This window comes from Protobothrops mucrosquamatus, unplaced genomic scaffold (genome assembly GCF_001527695.2).
Source record: "Protobothrops mucrosquamatus isolate PMUCROS unplaced genomic scaffold, P.Mucros_1.0 scaffold378, whole genome shotgun sequence".
Classification (NCBI taxonomy): domain Eukaryota; kingdom Metazoa; phylum Chordata; class Lepidosauria; order Squamata; family Viperidae; genus Protobothrops; species Protobothrops mucrosquamatus.
Genome location: NW_015386710.1, coordinates 1,382,727 through 1,402,856, shown reverse-complemented (window position 1 = coordinate 1,402,856; position 20,130 = coordinate 1,382,727). Strand labels below are relative to the sequence as shown.

The following is a 20,130-nucleotide window of genomic DNA, read 5'->3' as shown; positions in this document are numbered from 1 at the left end:
ATAGGGAAAACCAATACAAAATGTTTTATAGATGGCATTTAACACCGGCGAGATTGGCCAAAATGTATAAAAATATGAATCCGGAATGCTGGAAATGTAAAAATAAGGAAGGGACATTCTATCACATGTGGTGGCTGTGCACTAAAGCAAAGAGCTATTGGGAATGGATAGGGAACTGGATACAGGAGATAACTAAGGTGCAAATTGAATTCAAACCTGAACTATTTCTTCTGGGTATAATAAATTTAAAGATAAAAAAGCAACTCCAGCACATCATTATATATATATTGACAGCAGCCCATATAGTATATGCTCAGTGTTGGAAGGGGGAAAACATACCTACAAATGATATGATTATATGCAAAATTCTTGAATGCGCGGAAATGAATAAACTTACACTAGAATTAAAAGACAAGGAGGCAACAGAATTTTATGAAATATGGAACAAATGTTATGATTGGCTAGAACAAAGAAAGAAAAAGACATGATTACTGATGTAAATAAATTGTACATAATATATATGAGATGTATAACACAGTTTTGTTAAGGGAAAAAACATTTTTTTTTAGTTTTATTTTTGTTGTATAGTGGAAAAAAGGAAAAAAAAAAAAAAAAAAAAAAAAAAAAAAAAAAAAAAAAAAAAAAAAAAAAAAAAAAAAAAGAAATGTCCACAGGAGATGTTAGGTTTCTCCACATACCTTTGTTTTTAGAATTACAGGTTGTTCTTGAAACAGCTAATATTAAAAGGCTATAAAATTATTAAGAGGAAGAAGGAAAATCAACAAAAGAAGATACAAAATAATATAAAAAAAAGATGAAAATCTTAGATCTCAAAGAAACCAACCGAAAAATATTTCTCATGTTGTTACACTCAGATTCATTGAACTGGGCACACAAAACAGGGCCATGCCTGAATTAAGCATAATAAGGATTAGGGAAGGCTGCTGCCTAAATGTAAATTTTGCTTAATTTTAAAACATTCTAAATGAGCTTCATACGCTGAATATATAGGTAGTCCTCTACTTACAACAGTTCATTTAGTAACCGTTCAAAGTTATAACAGCACTGGAAAAAGTGATTTATGACCATTTTTCACAGTTAAGACCTTTGCAGCATCCCCATAATCATGTGATCAAAATTCAGATGCTTGGCAACTGGTTCATATTTATGACCGTTGCTGTCACCCAAGGTAATATGATCAAGTTTTGGGACAGGCAAAGTCAACAGGGACACCAGATTCACTTAACAACCAGGTTACTAACATATTAAGTGCAGTGACTCACTTAACAACTGTGGCAAGAAAGATCATAAAATGGGGAAAAATTCATTTAACAAATGTCTCACTTAACAACAGAAATGTTGGGCTCCATTATGGTCATAAGTCGAGGACTACCTGTATTACGTAATGACCAGAAACTGTGGAATATGTTAAATTCCAAAATTTATCTCTTGTTAATATCCAGAAATAGAACTGTCCTTTGTGAATTTGTATTAACTTTTTAAAAGGCATCAGGGTAATACATCCTGTGTGGTGCTTTTTATTTACTGGCAGAGCTGGGACTCCATAACTGGACATATCCATACATGGTTAGCTAGAGTCAGATTTTAAAAAACCCACCTTCTGGTTTTCTTACATTGGCTAACAAGCATATTACCAAGTCTCCTATGATAAACTGATTGGTTGAATTTTAAATTAAGTAGCATATCAAAGCAAATGACACTTTGAAAGAGTTTCACTACTGCAAAGGGAACAAATTAAGCACTTCCTTAATTTTCCTGGGTTATGTACCTTCAAAACCAATAATCAGATCAAAACTTCAAAACATTTTACATTTAGGCAAGAAAAACCAAATGTACAGGTATAGTATAGAGCAGGGGTAGTCAACCTTGGCTCTTTTATGACTCGTGGACTTCAACTCCCAGAATTCCTGAGCCAGCTAAGCTGGCTCAGGAATTCTGGGAGTTGAAGTCCACGAGTCATAAAAGAGCCAAGGTTGACTACCCCTGGTATAGAGGGTACCTTGCTCAATAGTAGTAACTGTGAGAGGGACCTCGGACTCCTAGTGGACAATCACTTAAATATGAGCCAGCAGTGTGCTGCAGCTGCCAAAAAGGCCAACACAGTGCTAGGCTGCATTAACAGAGGGATAGAATCAAGATCACGTGAAGTATTAATACTACTTTACAATGCCTTGGTAAGGCCACACTTGGAATACTGTATCCAGTTTTGGTCATCACGATGTAAAAAAGATGTTGAAAGAGTACAGAGAAGAGTAACAAAGATGATTAGGGGACTGGAGGCTAAAGCATATAAGGAACGGTTGCTGGAATTGGGTATGTCTAGTTTAATGAAGAGAAGGATGAGGGGGGACATGATAGCAGTGTTCCATATCTCAGGGGCTGCCACAAAGAAGAGGGAGTGAAGCTATTTTCCAAAGCGCCTGAAGGCAGGACAAGAAGAAACGGATGGAAACTAATCAAGGAGAGAAACAATCTAGAACTAAGGAGAAACGTCTGGACAGTTAGAACAATTAACCAGTGGAACAACCTGCCTCCAGAAGTGGTGAATGCTCCAACACTGGAAGTTTTTAAGAGGAGACTGGACAGCCATTTGTCTGAAATGGTATAGGGTTTCCTGCCTGAGCAGGGGGTTGGACTAGATGACCTCCAAGGTCCCTTCCAACTTTACTATTATTGTTGTTGTTGTTGTTGTTGTTGTTGTTGTTATTATTATTATCTCAAACAGTAAAGTTGTATTTCGATTGCCTTTCAGGAAAAAAAAACAATAGCCCACACTATTTTCCTGGAACTAGTGGACGGACAGCTTTTAGATGAAAATTGCAGAGTTTCAGGTAATCCTTGACTTACAACAGTTTTACTTAGTGACAGTTCTAAGTTCCAATGGCACTGAAAAAAGTGACTTATGACTATTTTTTACATGACTGTTGCAGCAATCCCATGGTCACATGTTCAAAATTCGGATGCTTGGCAACTGGTTCATATTTATGACAGCTGCAGTGGGGGGGAGATCATGTGATCAGCTTTTGTGACCTTCTGACAAGCAAAGTCAATGGGGAACCCAGATTCACTTAACAACCATGTTACCAACTTAACAAATGCAATGGTTCACTTAACAACTGTGGCAAGAAAAGCCATAAAATGGGGCAAAACTCACTTAACGAATGTTTCACTTAGCACATAAATTTTGAGCTCCATTGTGGTCTTAATAGAGGACTACCTGTATATTAAAGAAACTGTCTGGATAGAAAAAGCTCGAAAGTCATACAACAAATCAGCACAACCTGGGCACCTAGAACAGCTACATTCATGGCAAAAATAACATGTTTGGAAATATATCCAAACTATTAGGCTAGAAGACAAAAAAAAAAAAGGAAGCAGGATCCTGTATAGCTTCTCAAAGGTTCACTATCCAGGTTGACTTTGGATTCTGCTAATTATATAAGTTTGTTGTTATAGAATGGCTAGTACATATTAAGTATGTAAAAGTAAAAAGTTGAAGCTATAACGTTATTATGTTACTCTACTGCACTAAAAAGAATCCGTTTTTTCTTTTCTTCTCCTTTACCCTATATCTCTTTCGTTCCCTTCGCCTTCCCCATTTTTACACTATTTTTATTTATATTATATACTTTTGATAAATCTAATAAAAAATATCAATTAAAAAAAGTTCACTCTCTGGCCTCTGCAGAGTGCTTTGGGTGAAAGTATTGATTAGTCCAAGAGCATTTATATTTAATCTATTTATATATCTACCACTCAGTATATGACTCAAGATGGCTACTCAAATCAAACTTATAAAAATAACTAAATCTTCTTGGATCCAATTACCTTGAAAAATTCATGAAGTATACATTACTAATCACAGGGGGATCGCAATACCCATTCAGTGCCTCTATTTTAAATTCGCAACCATGTCTAAAAAATGTACAACCAATGTAGATTATAGTTGACTTTGTATATGTTACTATGCAACAACAAATGCTCCATCAACTGACAAAAATTCTGATAGGCGGACTATATATTATGTTTGGTTGCTATGCTTTAGCAACTGTTGTGTTTACTGCTAAGTTTTTACAGTATCATTTCAACCTTTGGATAATGGTAATTTCATAGTTAAGAATTAGCTATGAAGCCAATTAAGCAACTCTCCTCTAACATAAAACAGAAGATACGATGGTGATTTTGCAAAGGGCTTCAATTCATATTAGACTAAATTCTTTCCAGTTACCCCTTTTATTGTAAGTTCATCTTCTATAGGTAATTATCCCTATCTAACTTTAATTCAAGGTTAATGTAAACATATATATCCAATATCTATTTTTATGTAGTATGTTACACTAATTGTCATATCTGATGACAATGCATCTTAGCAGGGATACTGCATAATTTTAGGCAGCCTATGTTGTTTTAGACTACAATTTATTTCTTAACCAATTACTCAGGATCCCATTATAGCAAAAGAAATGCTTGACAATGGAAGGTTTTTCATTCTACTTTTAATGCAAAGTATTTCCTCACCAGCAAAAAGTACAATGAAAAATATGACTAACATAGACATTGGGCTGACATTGCCCAATTTTCGCAGATTAACAAGCATCTTGGCCCTCACATTCCCAAAGGGTTACCTTAAGGCACTCCTAAAAATCAAAGTTTCAAAAATATTTGTCCAACTATCAGTTGCAGTATGATCATATCATTATGGTTATCCAGACAAAACTTTAAATCTATTACAGACCATAAAAATGTTTAAGCGGCAGTATGCAGCTATTCACACAGTACTCACTTCTTTATTATGTGCTCTTGCTGTAAATATTTATCTTGAATGCATTTTTCAAATAGAGCCAATGTAGTCTTCGTATTGCACATTCCGTTTGAAAGTGTGGGATTTTTCAACAAATCTGTTGACAGGAGCTCAGATTCAATTTCTTCTAGCAAAGCGTCCTGAGAGGAAGCATTCTCTAGATTTGAGATTAGGTTCTTAGTGTAATCCGTGTCATATGGGCTCTCTGAACAGACCCCATAAGGTCTTTTCACAGGATCCTGAAATAGGTCTGTCAAGGATTGATTTTTGTCCTCAGTTTTCAAAACCTGTTGTTCGCCTTGTCCACTGGGCAAGCAATCTGCTTCCTTGGATTCTTTTGTTTTTAACTCACAGCAATCTCCATTAAAATCTGGAGCAGGTTGTGCTTCAATTACATCTCCATCCTCATTTAAATCAATAGATGGTAAGGTGGGATCCAGTATTAACTCTTCATTTTCTATGCTTAAAGTGCTTTTTTCACATCTTGTGTCTGCAATATGTACATCATCCTGAATATAGAACTGTTTGTCAGCTTCTTCAACACTTGGTAAGTTGGAAGATTCATTACTAGTCTTTGATAGGTTGACCATCCTTGGAATATTGTGCTGTTCTGGTAAGTGCTCATCCATCTTTCCACCAAGGATCTAGAAATAAAATCATTCATATTGTCATATAGACAAACAAGAGGTATTATATACTATATTCTAGGAACATCATTTTGTTGGTTTTTAAATATTATGTCAGTACTTGAAAATTGGTTCCATTAATTGAAAAACATGAAGATATTTTTTAATCTTTTAATCTTTTCATAACCCATCACATATCACTGACACAATCTAACCAGAAGAATGAAAAACAAATTATGCAAATCAATGGCCAATTAAATAAATAACCCATATTACCTAGTCCTAGGCCAATCATAGTTTTTACCTTTTAATTTAAATATGATGCAAACCAGGAAGTGATCCTGAAAGCAATGGTGTTGAGAGCAGCATGACTATTTGGATACATGTCCAATTTACCTGTTAATAAAACAATTTATTCTTGTCCAAAAGCGTGTTCAGCCTCTTCCTATCAACCTGTCCACTTCCGGTTAAGAATACATACATGGTTAGAGAAAATGATGAAAAAACATATAGATTTTAAGCCAGAATTATTTTTGTTAGACATAATTGTAGGTAATTATAAAAAGAGTGTATATATTTAATTTTACATATATTAACTGCAGCAAGAATTGTATTTGCTCAATATTGGAAAAATGAAGATTTACTAGCGGAGGAAGTATTAATTAAAAAAACCTTAGAGTGTGCAGAAATGGATAGATTGACATTGAAAATGAAAGAGAAAGAAGATTCAGTTTATTTTAAAACATGGGATACTTTTTATAATTGGCTAGAAAAACGAGATAGACAGAAAGGAACTTAATATGTATTAGTAAACTAGACACTGAAACCCAGACAATATGTTGCTGATAATATTTTAAGCACTTGTGATTATAATATAATCGTCGCCAAGATACTCTCAATCTTACACGGGAAAAGACCCGAATATGCCAAGATCTGCATATCTGTACCCGTGAAAATCTACGAAAACATATATATATATATCAAAACCAAAAATAACACGGACCACCAAGAGAATAATTAAAAACATTTAAAAGCATTTAAAAACATTTAAAATACAAGGTAACCAAGCTTTCGTCGGGCACTCCCGACATCATCAGGGTTCAAAAAAGGCGGTTATGGGAGGAACTTATATGCAGCCTCCAAGTGCCTGCATCTGGCTGCGTGACCGTGTAATCGGGCCCAGCTTCCTGTGCTCCTGCGCTCCAGATGCATTTCTTCTTCTCGTGCGTAAACCCTTTACATCGCCTCTCCGTTTCTCATTACACACCCCTTTATCACCCATACTGGGGCTGGAGGGCCCCCCCAACACTTCCACCATTGGTCGCACCCTCAATTATGCGCCTGGGGTTCCCTTTATCAGATGTTTCACAAGTCTTACAAAGCATTTCAGTCAAATCACGGTTGGTTTCTCCCCCCCATCTCCTCCAACCGTAGCGGTCCGGACGTCTCTCCTCATTCCCCTCTCGATCACCAAGAGAATAAATAGGAAATATTTAATAAAACAAACCTAGCTTTCGTCGGGTGCTCCCAACATCATCAGGGTTTAAAAAAGGCAGTTTCTGGGAGAAGCTTACATACGATCCCTAATTGCCTGCATCCGGCTTCGAGATTGCGTAACCGGTCCCAGCTGGCCGTGCTTTTGCATTCCAAGTGCATCTCTTCCGTCAGCGTGTGGCTCCTTCCCATCTCCTCTCCATACTCCCCCGCATATGCCTCTATCATTAACTCTGGGGCTGGGAAGGATCCCCTCAACTCCCCCACTGATGGCAATTATCTCCATTCCCCCACATCTATGCACACAACTTTCTTTACTAGATGTGGGGCATGGATCGTTCAATTTTCTTCTGGCCCCATTGCGTGCTTCAACTGAGTTATGATCGATCCTCCTCCCCCTTAGTGGTTGTAATCTGGGTGTCCCACCTTGTTTTATAATATCTACCTTCCTGTCCCCTTTCATACACGTTATCCCAGTTTGTTTATCATCCGTTCTGACATCTCTCTCACTTTGTTCCTGAGGGCTGTTCCTTCGTGCCGTGTCAGGGATGGGACCGTGCGTGTCAGGGATGGATGGGGCGGCAAGGAGTTTCAAGGAAAACCCCAACAGAATATGTTCTTCAACTTGTTCAAAACATTCAAACCTGCTAATGATCAAAGTCAAGAGAAAGCTTTAACCCTATTCCAATATCAGATTTAACCAAGAAGAGTTTTTATTTGACTTTTACCTGGCACAATACAATATAAAGTAAGCCGAAGAGATAGTTATATCACAGATTAATATATACGTCTTCCAATAATTAGTAGTATGAAGCTTAGGTTTCTTTTTATCATTCCTTGGTTTGTATTGCACACAGTAACATTTCAAAGGATAAAACAAAATATTAGACTTATTCACTCTGAAAACTCAGAAAACCTTGTATGCATAATCTACATTTTGATGAGAAACACTATATTTTTATTATTAACAGTGAATGTGTAAAACAATACAAAGTGCTAGCATCCTATTATTTTATATGATTGTCTCCTAGAGCACACAAAATATATACAGTAAATATGAAATCTCTTTGAACACTCCACATCTGAGTACCAAGCACAGAAGGACTTCTTCCTCCCTTCCTATTTCACAATGTGTTGAAAAGTCTAAAGAACAAAGTAAACAGGATGCATTACAGCCAGCTCATTAATGCTATGAACAAAACAGGATTGGCTGACAACACAAATTGCCTTGCCTTAGCTATAAGCACACAGGTGGAAGATTTATATTTCCCATTAGCATGAACACAAAATTGAACACAATATCTTCAGTAAAAAAAAACTTATTTCCCAAGCCCAATGAAAAATCAAGTTATTCTGCTTTCATAATATATCACTGATAACCATCTTTTACGAACTGTTCCTGCTCTTAAAATAAAATGTAATGATTCCTAATAAAATGAGGAGAATCTTATAGTAGAAACATTCAATAAATTCACTGCAAAGTGACTATACCAAAAGTGTTGGACTCCAATAAACATTATAGATTATATTAATACATCTGGACAGCTCTCAGCTCTAGCTAGGGAAAGTTCCTGTAGGTTTAAACTCCTTTAAATTTTGTTCCATTTATTTACCTTAGATAGCACCATCAAAAGGTATTGGAAAAATACACGGAAATAACATTAAATGGCATCATCATCCCAAAATGTAGATTTGAAAAAAGTATATTTCTCAAATTTTACAGAAATGTATTTAGTGCTAATCATTTTTTACACATGGAATAACTGAATTGGAAATATTTGAAAAATGAATAAATCTTAAAATACTGTAATCCAGATCTAAAAAAACTAAGAGATTTTATAGAAAAGGCTGAAAAAATGCATTTATTTGTAACAAAAATAATAAAATAAAACAAAACAAGCTGAGGCCATACTATATTATATTGTTAAACTGTTTGGGTTCATACAATTTAAACTAAGTTGCTGAATGGTTCTACCATATAAAAATATATACATAATGAAGACTTCTTAACCAAGGAGTTTAAATTGGTCCAAAGGATTTGGAAAAGAGCTGTATGGTTCCAATCCTGCAATAATTTCAAGCCTTTGATAATCTAGCTTCCTTCACAGGCTTGGAGGTGTGTAGGTTGTCCAGCCTCTGATAATTTTCTTCTGGTGTCTTGGGTTTGATTTTTATACTATGTACTATTTCTTTTTTTTTTCTTTTATCATTCCTACTTTTAAAGTTTATGGCACCCAGAACTTCTAGAAGTCAAACAGCCTCTATATGCAGTAAAATAAGTGTCTGCATTCCGCAACAAGTTTGTTGCAAGGACTTACTCTTAGTTTATTGCACAAATACACACAATAAAAAGTCAGTTATACACAGTACAGAACTCTTTTCCAAACTGTAAGATTGCAACCTATTTATCTTTTGCCCTGGGTATTCTTACAGGAATTCTTTTATAACGAACAGAGTTATGTACTTTGACCAAGGCTTAGTTACAGATCTTCAGTTACAATTACAGTAAATTGCTTATGTGTACTGGATTTTGACCATCCTTAAGATAATGAATAACAAAATGGATTAACACCTGGAACAAATATTACCTAGAGCAAGTAAATATTATATTTTATCTTTATGCAGAAATGACTATAATAAATAGTTTCTTATTAATGGGGCAAGGAAGGACTTTGAATTTATTTAAAACTGAAATAATAAATATGAACTGTAGTATCACATATATTTAAAAAGTTGTAAAGAATAACAATGAAAGGAAGATAAAATTATGCTATACAGCATGTAGTGTTTGGTGATAAGTGGCAAATAATTCCTTTACTGCGTCATAAGAAGCTCAAAGCTATAATCCATATACAACTATGTATGATCCATATACATTCCTCTTCAAGAATGGCAGATAGGCTTTTATGTGCAGAGTAGAGTATGGAAGTATTAGTGTGTAAAAACTTGACAAAAGATTATACACTTGCAACTACAGCAAAAAAAACAAAACACAAACCATTCTGAGTGATCCATGCTTTTATTCATGTTAGATCACATGGTTCTAACATATTCCAGTTGTGAGACTGAAAAGATTAGTCCTAACTTTGTGGGTACCTACAAAACTATATTTCCCTTATCCTTAGACTGAAAAGATCAATCCTAACTTTGTGGTATCTACAAAGCTATATTTCCCTTATCCTTAGAAGTTGGCATCGGAAGAGAATGCTAAGAAAGGTGTTCTGACTTGGATTTCATAAGAAGGAAGATTCTTCAAAATACATATAGCGATTTACTTTCCAATAACACTGAAGTAGCTATTTTGTGTTTGAGGAACAAGGCAGATGGAATCACTTCTTTGTATATATCACAGGGTTATATATTTATTTGACAGCATATTTTAAGCAGGAAAAGTTGATTCATTCATTTCCATCTCTGAAGTTAATTTCAAGGACACCGAAAGATGATGACAGTCACTCCATCCACTCTGAAAAACTACAAAAGGGTAGCAAAAGCTTCAATCCAACTAAAGAGTATGTCAGAATCCTATCTGCTTCATATTTTAGAGTACTGCCACCCCTCTGTTCTCAAAGGTCTTTCATGCCAACTTCTATGAGAGCAGGTTTCCTTTTCCCTAAAGAATTCAGTCCATTTAACCAGTGGCCAATCAAGAAGGAACATGATTCCATTCAGAAAAGCCAGCATGAAGAGATGAATCTCTTTGTACCTTCTGAAAGAGCATATTTTAAACAGGTACTCCTCACTAAAATAGCCAGCCTAACTGCTTGACTATACAGTTGCCGTTCTTCATTTTTTTAAACCTCTTTCTACATCGATTGCAGTGATTTAACATCAAAGCTCTGTTAGATCAGATACATGAAAATAAAGCAAACATCTGCCATATCATGTCAGCTGTAAACAAGCATATTAATCTCTGATTTCCTAAACTTCTGCGGAAATAGAAACCAGCAACTATATCAACAAACTTTCCTTTCTAATCCAACTACATTTTCCTTGCTCTGCCATAAATGACACTATGGAATTGCAATTACAACTCTAACCTTTGCAGCCTTAAGATCTTAGGAGTACTAACTATACAGTATACATATAAAAACTAATATAAATGTAATTATAAACAGATCAGTGACCACATCGCTTTAACAACGCAACAGAGTTGTATACTTAAGATAATATGGGGCTTGAACAAAATATGAAATATTTTTGACCTAAGACTTTATGCCATATTAACACAAGAACCATTTTTAGACAAATAATATCCTCACCAAACAAGTAGTTGATCATAGTGAGTATAGCTTGAATAGTAATAGTAACTGAGTAATACGTGATTCTAATACAAATAAAATTATTTTCAGAAGCTTCTTAGAGGTTTTCCAGAAACTTCTGGATTTCCAATCAAAGAATAATATAGCAAGTATGTGAGTGCACGCTGGGATTTAACTTCTATTTTTTAAAATAGCCTGGGAAGACATAGGAATGCTTATCTAATCAAAACAATAGTTACATGGCCACTGTACTTTGATACAAGTAGATTAAAGCTTTAAGATTTCACAACACATTATTATTGACTTACAACCACAATTAGGACCAGTATTTCCATTGCTTGTTGGTTGTTAAGTTGTGCCCAATTTTATGCTCTTTTTCGCCATGGTTGTTTACTGAATCACACAGTAGTTAAGCAAACCTGATTTCCCACCTGCTGGGAAGTTGCAAATGTCAATTACATCATGACCTCGGGATACTGCAACTATAGTAAATACATGCTGGTTGCAAAGCACCCAAATTTTGATAACGTGTCCATGGGGATGCTGCAACAGATGTAAGTGCAATGACGGTTGCAAGTCAATTTTTTTCAATGCCATTAGAACTTTGAATGGTCATTAAACAAATGGATGTAAGCCAAGGACCACTTTCATGCATTTTATGTTATGTTACCCTTTATGATGGTTTGGAAGTGCAAGTTTGGATGGGGAATGGGAATATATTCCATCAAGTCTCCGGTAGGTCACCATTAAAATAAATACACAAGCCTTCCCAACTATTCTAGTCAAAGGATTGAGTCTTTTAAAATTTTCACTTGGTGCCAAAACTCAAAGGTACACCCAACTTCAACCATCACTCTCCTTCTCAAGGGCCAGAAACTTAACCTGGGTTCAAAAGAAGTTGGTTGTACAGGAAAAGGTAATTCTAGATGATGCAAAATGCTTTTTTCAATCAACCTACTGGATATTAAGATCAGAATGCCTCTAAGGAAAATTATTTTTTGTACATTCTTTCATAAGAAAAGAAACTCTACTATTTATGGGTTTTTTTCCTCTCATCTCTAGGTTGTTTCTGGGATTCGGGCAAGGCTATGAGGGGTCCTTGGTGCTTTCTGAGTTGGTTGTTTTCTTGCAGATTTTTCATTACCCAAACTAGACAACATCATCAGTAGAAGTAAGGAGTGGGGCTTGCTCTCAGTTTATATTCTAGTTGCTTGCTCTGTCAGTGTTGGTGGGAATGGTCTTGGAGTTTCTTTGGTTGGGCTCTTTACTTCTTGATTGTTGGTCTGATATTAATCTTGGAGTTAATCTATGCTATTCTGGATGTTGATTAGGGGAGGGAGCTATTTTGTTTTTTTAATTTCCTTTCTGGCTTGTTGATTGTCTCTTTTCCACAGTATGTAGATATTACTTATAAATATTTGTCTATTGATGGCTAATTTGTCAGAGTGCCAGGCTTCTAGAAATTCCCTAGTCTTTTTACATTTGGCTTGGTCTAGGATGGTCACAGTTTCCCAACTGAAACTATGATTAAGTCTGTCCATATGTTGTGAAATTAAAGAGTTTTGATTATGTCTTCTGACTGCTATGGGCAAGGCTATGGGAGACAGCTTCTATATCTCTATAAAGGGATCACAATTCTGATTATAGTATCAGAGGAGTGTTCCTACCTTGTTCATGTTTAAACATGGTATTCATCTATACTCTTATTCAAATGCTTGTTATTTGAATAATAAATAAATGTACAGTCATTCCAGTTGGTTACCATCACCAAAATATTTAGTATACAGTAAGCTCTAATCAAATGGTGACCTTTTAACATAGAGTATTATTTACATTGTTAGATTTTACTGAGATCTGTCTCTTAAGAACACTAGATAGTGAGTGAATGAGCATGATGGGAGGAAAAAGACAGAAATTTCAAAAATAAAATATTCTACCTACATCTTGGCAAAACACAAGAAAAAATCTTCTTGATCATAGATCTAGATTTTGCAACATCCCAAAAAGGGAATATCAATTAGAATGTCCATAGAAAATTTGCCAAATGGCCAAATGTTCCATTTAAACCAGAAGCACTCAAACTATTAACAATTTGAAGTGTGTATCAAATTATTATGGGGTTTATCATGATAAGGTGGATCAATGTCCAATTTGCATGAACAAGCTAATAGCAGGAACAGGATATTCTGGTAGAACTCCTGCTTTGTTTGCAAGTAAACATGCAAAGTTGCAGCCCTGCAGAATCTACTCGCATTCTGCCTGGGAAACCAAGTTACTGGCTTGTGATGCAAAGAGAGGAAAACCCAAAACAAGCTGTGCTAGGGCTCTGGCTTTTGTCTGGCTCTGAGCCTTATGTCTTCCATGCCTCAGTTGGATGGTGGTCAAAACTGAACTACCGTATTGCGGGCAATAACAAAATCAGGATCTTCTGCAGCAGAAATTATGAAAATTCTGCAAGCACATCCACCTATTCAAAATATTGTTTTAAAGTTCACTTACTGTAAATGTTCAAAGAAAATGTGTTAATATTATAAGATTACACCATTGTTGTATTTGAAATATGTATCAATAATTATTATTAGTGGTATATTTACATCTTGTCCATCCCTAATTGGAAAGAAATTAGATGGGGGGGAGCGAATAGGAAAGGGAAACCACACAAATTCATTTATCATTTTACAGGTCAAGAAAATGCAACATTTGAAAACTCTAAGGACATCTCAGAGAAACTTATTGTTTTTAAATTTTCTTTTGCACTTTAACATGTATTTTATGTTTTTCTAGTAATCTACATTTTATATCCTATCACTTTTTATGATTTAATATCACATCTTGTGCTATTTTAACCCAACTGTGAACTGTATTGTTTTTTAATAGAGAAGGTTATATATATATAATTAAATCTTATAACATTGAAAATGTCTTTTCCTGTCTGTACCTTTCAGTCAAGAGATTTATAGCTCAAAATGGAAGTCTCCTTTGTTGCACATATTACATTACCGTGTGAGAAGACAAGTGACCAATAAATCAAGATACAAATAAATAGGCAGAAAAACAGAGCTTACTGACAAAATAATTTGATACATCCAGTATATTTCTACTATTATTCCTACACTGTTTCTTAACACTGAATTTTACTTTATCTGTCATTGCTTGGTGTTCTGCTGCTAAGGCAAAAATTGAAATAAATATTTAACCTGTCAAACTGATCCTATTCTAGGTCATGTAATATTGTAAAATTACTAAGCAGCAAAGTAAAAAAAAAAAAGGGGCCTGGGGGGGTTTAACATTAAATCAATTCAGGACTTTCAGACTGCTAAGATCTGCAACCTCCGTCATTAGCTAATTGTCACAGCATTGCTTTACTGTTTCTTATATTGAATTCTCTGCAAATAGAATTCAATATACCTTATGTATAAAGGTAAAACAGTCCCTTGCAACAATATCTCAAAATTTATGAATGGCAAATTGTGTTCTATTATGTGTCAAATAACTTGTAACTTGATTGGATCCATAATATACATAATAAAACAGAAAATATAGAGACATCAGCTTGAAATGGTAGCATAGAATAACTGATTCAGAACATCATGTATCCTTATACATTAAAAAAATACAAGTTCTGTATATATAAACACATGATGATTCTATCTATGAGGCTTTTTAAATGAATTGGTTATTGGGCTATGCTATTATTATGGATTAAATTGTGTGTGTGTGTGTGTTTGTGTGTGTGTGAAACACATAATTATGAGCTGTCCTAAGCATCTTTTCTGTCCAAATAATTAGGAAATGTCATTTAAGACAAATATTACATTTGCTCTGAGCAGCTTGTATAAACTAGCTTTAAAAATCATCAAAGCAAGCCTACTGAATAATACTCTTTGTTCACATAGATAATAAGTATCAACTGCACAGATCAAAGAAATGCAAGTCAATTTTACCAAGAAGCATTAACTCATTTATCTAAATTATATGGCTGTCATATATAATTGCCAACCATATTGGTTCACAAAAAAAAACAAACACCATTCCCTGGCTCACAAAATGTGGGAATAAAGTGCAAGAATGAAGAATCTGGTGCTGTATTATTCCTTAGCTATTAATTTTTAAAAGATTACTCAAGTATGCTAAATTGTATTTATTCAATTTTCAGCCTGTAACAAAAGCTGTTCAGAAAGATCACTGTAGCAAAACGGGCAGGAATTATGGATAAATTGTGTAGAATGGCTTTGTGAGCAAATTGATCTTTGGAATCTTTCCAAGTGACTTTGAATCTTATATCATCTGCTTTTATAAGCATCTGGCTACCTGGTTTTTAAATAAGGAAGCCACAAAATGCCTTGGTCATAGCTCAACATTCAAAACAATAACAAAGGCTTATGTTTATCTGTCACTAAGTCCCACTGAACCTAGAGGGATTTACTCTTAAATAAACATAATGAAGCTCACAAATCTTCTGAAAATGATGCCAAAAGCACTTTTATGCAGTAATCCAACTACTATTGATAATAAAGAATGAAGATAGAAATAACATAGGGAAATGTCTTTTCTTATCTATGCTTTTGGCCATGCAACCTAGATTGAATATTTAATACAGAAAATATTTTAATTGCAAACCAATAAAGTAAAATATACAGCGAAGCCAAAAGCTTTTCAGGTAGGACGTTTGCCTTAACTAGAGAAAGCTCTTTTATCTGATGTATTCCTGTATTGCATTTTCCAAAACTTAATGCTAAATCTAAATTTCACAGGCATCCTACAGTAACAAAGAAATCAAGGCGCACAATCCTTTTTCAGTCTTTATGTCGGTTTGATTTAAAATGGTTATATTCAAATATTATGGCTCGCATCAGAAGTCTGAAACATCAGAGACTCCAAACGATTTTATACCTGACACCTTTCAGATGCGTAACAGTAAGGAGGCAGCACCAATAGGTACAAAGGTATCCTTAAAGGATCAGTCACCTAAGGAATTAAAAGAATTCCTCGCACCTTACATATCTGACCTTGAGGCCAACACCTTGGAGGACCTTTCTATCATTTACTTCCTGGTAAACATTGGTATCCAATGTTAACAGCACCGTCCACCAATATTGAACAAAAATGACAAAAGCCAACGAATACTTTCATACGAGGAGAGGGGCTAAGAAATAATGTCCCTATGGAACCCCATTTAGTAACCTACGCGGGGTTCCGCGGGAGAAGCAGAGAGGAAGCCTCGTGAAGGTTCGGTGTCTGACGTCAAAAACCTTTCCCCATTAAAAAAAAAAAACAAACCACCTCGAGCAGATAGGTAAAGAAGTCGTGGGAATCCACCCCTGTAAGCAAGAGCAGGTTTTCCTGCCTATTACCCGAGCCCACATTCCTCTCGCGTAGCCTACCTAGCTTGATCTACATTCTTTGTGACTGAAACCTCATCAGATCGCAATATGTTCCAAAGCCCAGTCGGCAAGCGCTTACCCGTTTGCTAGGAGACTGGGGACCGGAGCATCTGTTGCTTTAGTAGTCGCTCTCCCATTGCTAATTAGAACCGAAGACCCAGAATGCGTAAGGGAGTGGGTGTGCGTGTAGCGGGAGGGTACAGAGTCATTCTCGCTCCTCTCGTTCCTGCTGCAGCCCCTAACAGGAACTGAAAGCTGACACATCAACAAAGATGGCTGCCCCGGGGATCCAGAGTAGCTTCATTGGAGAGGCGGAGTGAAGGCGGAGCGAGATCCGATTATCAGCCTGCAAGGGGGAGGAGAAAATATCCCGAATAGGCCTGGGTTAATTCCTCACTCAGCAGCCCGAAAGCTGCCTCTCGTCATTTATCAGGGCGTTGCGATCCATGCCTAGTAAAATAGCAGGCATCGCTTCCCCCTCCCACTGGGACGAATCTGGTTGGGAGTAACGGCCCTGCCTTTTGATGATCGCACGGGTTTCGAGGATTAGAGCCGTTTGCTAAATGAAACTACTGATGTTTAACCTCGCCATCGAGAGAAGCTGCGGTTCAGTTTATGGAGATTGGAGTAGAATCGCAGAGCTTTCTTACTACAACGTAGTCCACGAACAATAACGCTAGAGTGGAAGTAGCCTGGCATTCGTAGAGTCCGGGGAATCTGCTTTTATACAGACCCCGAACTCGTAGAACCTATCTTTCTAGATTAGCTCACATGCAGAAGCTTTCCAATCATGATTCAAAAGAAATCGATGTGCCCAACATCCATATTGTATATTTAGCACGGAGCTGGATCTGCTTTCTTTGATGACTCGCTTCTTCAAGCCTCTTGGAATGATTCCAAGAAACTATACACAGTACAGGCAGCTGGTGTTTCTCACGCTACCACATGTGCAATTAGGCAAGATCTTCTATCTAGGGTCATATCCACACAGCGCCAGTTCATCCTGCAAAGTAGCAATAGTAGCTGCTCCCACAGGTGTCCACATTCTTCAGCATGTACGCACTATCAAGTTGTAGCTGAGGTCTCCTGGCAGCAGCTTTAGGATCTTACATCTGCTGGGGTGAGGTATGGCCTATTGACCTGCAAAGGAGTAAGGTAGTTATCACGCATGTTGCAGCAATTGGGTATTCTATTGGTTCTACAGCTGCATTCCCGCCAGGATTCCATCTTTCGCAGTGGGTAGGCACCAGCTACTCATATAGGGCTCTCTTGCTTGAAGTCTAGACACAGAAACCCCAAAGCACCTGTCCAGCCTAGACGAGTTTAAATCACCAGGACCAGATGGATTACACCCCAGGATTCTCAAGGAACTGGCAGATGTGATCTCAGAACCATTGAACTATATTTTTCAAAGATCCTGGAGCACTGGGGAACTACCGGAGGATTGGAAAAGAGCTGATGTAGTTCCCATCTTCAAAAAGGGAAAAAAATGGACCCAGGAAATTACAGACCTATCAGCCTGACCTCAATAACTGGGAAGATTCTGGAAAAGATAATCAAACAACGAATCAGCGAACACCTAGAGGCAAACAAAGTCATTACCGAAAGCCAACATGGGTTTGTCAAAAACAGATTATGCCAGACAAATCTTATTGCATTCTTTGACCAAGTGACAAAATTAGTGGATCAGAGGAATGCTGTGGATATAATTTACTTGGACTTCAGTAAGGCATTTGATAAAGTAGATCACAACCTACTACTTGATAAGATAGAAAAATGTGGGTTAGACAGCATCACCACCAGATGGGTCCATAGCTGGCTGACCGGCTGTACTCAGCGTGTGGTCCTCAATGGAACCGCATCTACATGGAGGGAAGTGTGTAGTGGGGTGCCCCAGGGCTCTGTTCTGGGCCCAGTGTTCTTCAACATCTTCATCAACGATTTGGACGAGGGGATACATGGGGAATTCATCAAATTTGCAGACGACACCAAGCTGGCAGGAATAGCCAACACTCCAAAAGACAGGCTTAGGATACAGGAGGATCTGGACAGACTTGAACACTGGGCGCTATCTAACAAAATGAAATTCAATGGTGAAAAAAGTAAGGTTCTACATTTAGGCAAGAAAAAACAAATGCACAGGTATAGTATAGGGGGTACCTTGCTCAATAGTAGTAACTGTGAGAGGGACCTCGGAGTCCTAGTGGACAATCGCTTAAATATGAGCCAGCAGTGTGCTGCAGCTGCCAAAAAGGCCAACACAGTGCTGGGCTGCATTAACAGAGGGATAGAATCAAGATCACGTGATGTGTTAATACCACTTTACAATGCCTTGGTAAGGCCACACTTGGAATACTGCATCCAGTTTTGGTCACCACGATGTAAAAAAGATGTTGAGACTCTAGAAAGAGTACAGAGAAGAGCAACAAAGATGATTAGGGGACTGGAGGCTAAAGCATACAAGGAAAGGCTGCTCAATGCCTACCATTTATGTCTAGTTTAATGAAGAGAAGGACGAGGGGGGACATGATAGCAGTATTCCAATATCTCAGGGGCTGCCACAAAGAAGAGGGAGTGAAGCTATTCTCCAAGGCGCCTGAAGGCAGAACAAGAAGCAATGGATGGAAACTGATCAAGGAGAGAAGCAACCTAGAACTAAGGAGAAACTTCCTGACAGTTAGAACAATTAACCAGTGGAACAACCTGCCTCCAGAAGTGGTGAATGCTCCAACACTGGAAGTTTTTAAGAAGAGACTGGAGCCATTTGTCTGAAATGGTATAGGATTTCCTGCCTGTGCAGGGGGTTGGACTAGATGACCTCCAAGGTCCCTTCTAACTTTATTATTATTATTATTATTATTATTATTATTATTATTATTATTATTATTATTATTATTATTATTATTATTATTATTATTTCTTTATTAAAAAGTTGCTTCGGTTGAATAGTATGGCAGGATCACACAACCACAACACAGCCACACATTTCATTTTCTCAATGCCTACCATTTATTTTCCATTGCTGATCTAATAATTATCATTAAATTTATATACTGCCCAATTACTGGCAACTGTTTTGCTGCTTACAACAAGTTATTGTAATGTTTCTGTCAACTTGTTTCTAGCTAAACTTAAAGCAAAATGTGTTCTATTGTTGCTTCTATTTTTCTCTGGCCTTGGAAAAATTTTATTTATTATTTATTATGATATTTATTTGCCATTCATCTAGTTTCAAAGCAACCCTGGGCTGCTTATAACATTATTTTGTAATTCTTGCCATGTAATTACATTTTATTGTAATCATGTTTACTTCTCTTTATCAGTGCTTAATATTTTCATCATTTATGCCTCATTGCCTCTATCCCAGTGACGGCGAATCTTTTAGAGACCGAGTGCCCAAACTGCAACCCAAAACCCACTTATGTATCGTCGGGTGCCGGGTGGGCCTGGCCCGTTGGGTGGGTGTTGGCTCGTTGGGTGGGTGTTGGCCCGTTGGGTGGGCATGGCTGTGGTGATAACAGCAGACTGGGTGGGACTAAAAA

General features: G+C 36.7%; 1 protein-coding gene across 1 annotated transcript in view; it reads right to left on the bottom strand.

Annotated features, from left to right (window-relative positions):
- Positions 1 to 16,789, bottom strand: part of CCDC186 (coiled-coil domain containing 186) — a 39,621-nt gene extending 22,832 nt beyond the window's left edge. Inside the window, exons 1-2 of the mRNA XM_015815827.1 lie at positions 16,668 to 16,789; positions 4,805 to 5,466 (exon numbers count right to left, since the gene is read on the bottom strand). Of these exons, the coding sequence (XP_015671313.1) occupies positions 4,805 to 5,451 (647 nt within the window). The 5' untranslated portion in view covers positions 5,452 to 5,466; positions 16,668 to 16,789. The remainder of the gene's footprint in view (positions 1 to 4,804; positions 5,467 to 16,667) is intronic.
- Between the last annotated feature and the right edge of the window lie 3,341 nt (positions 16,790 to 20,130).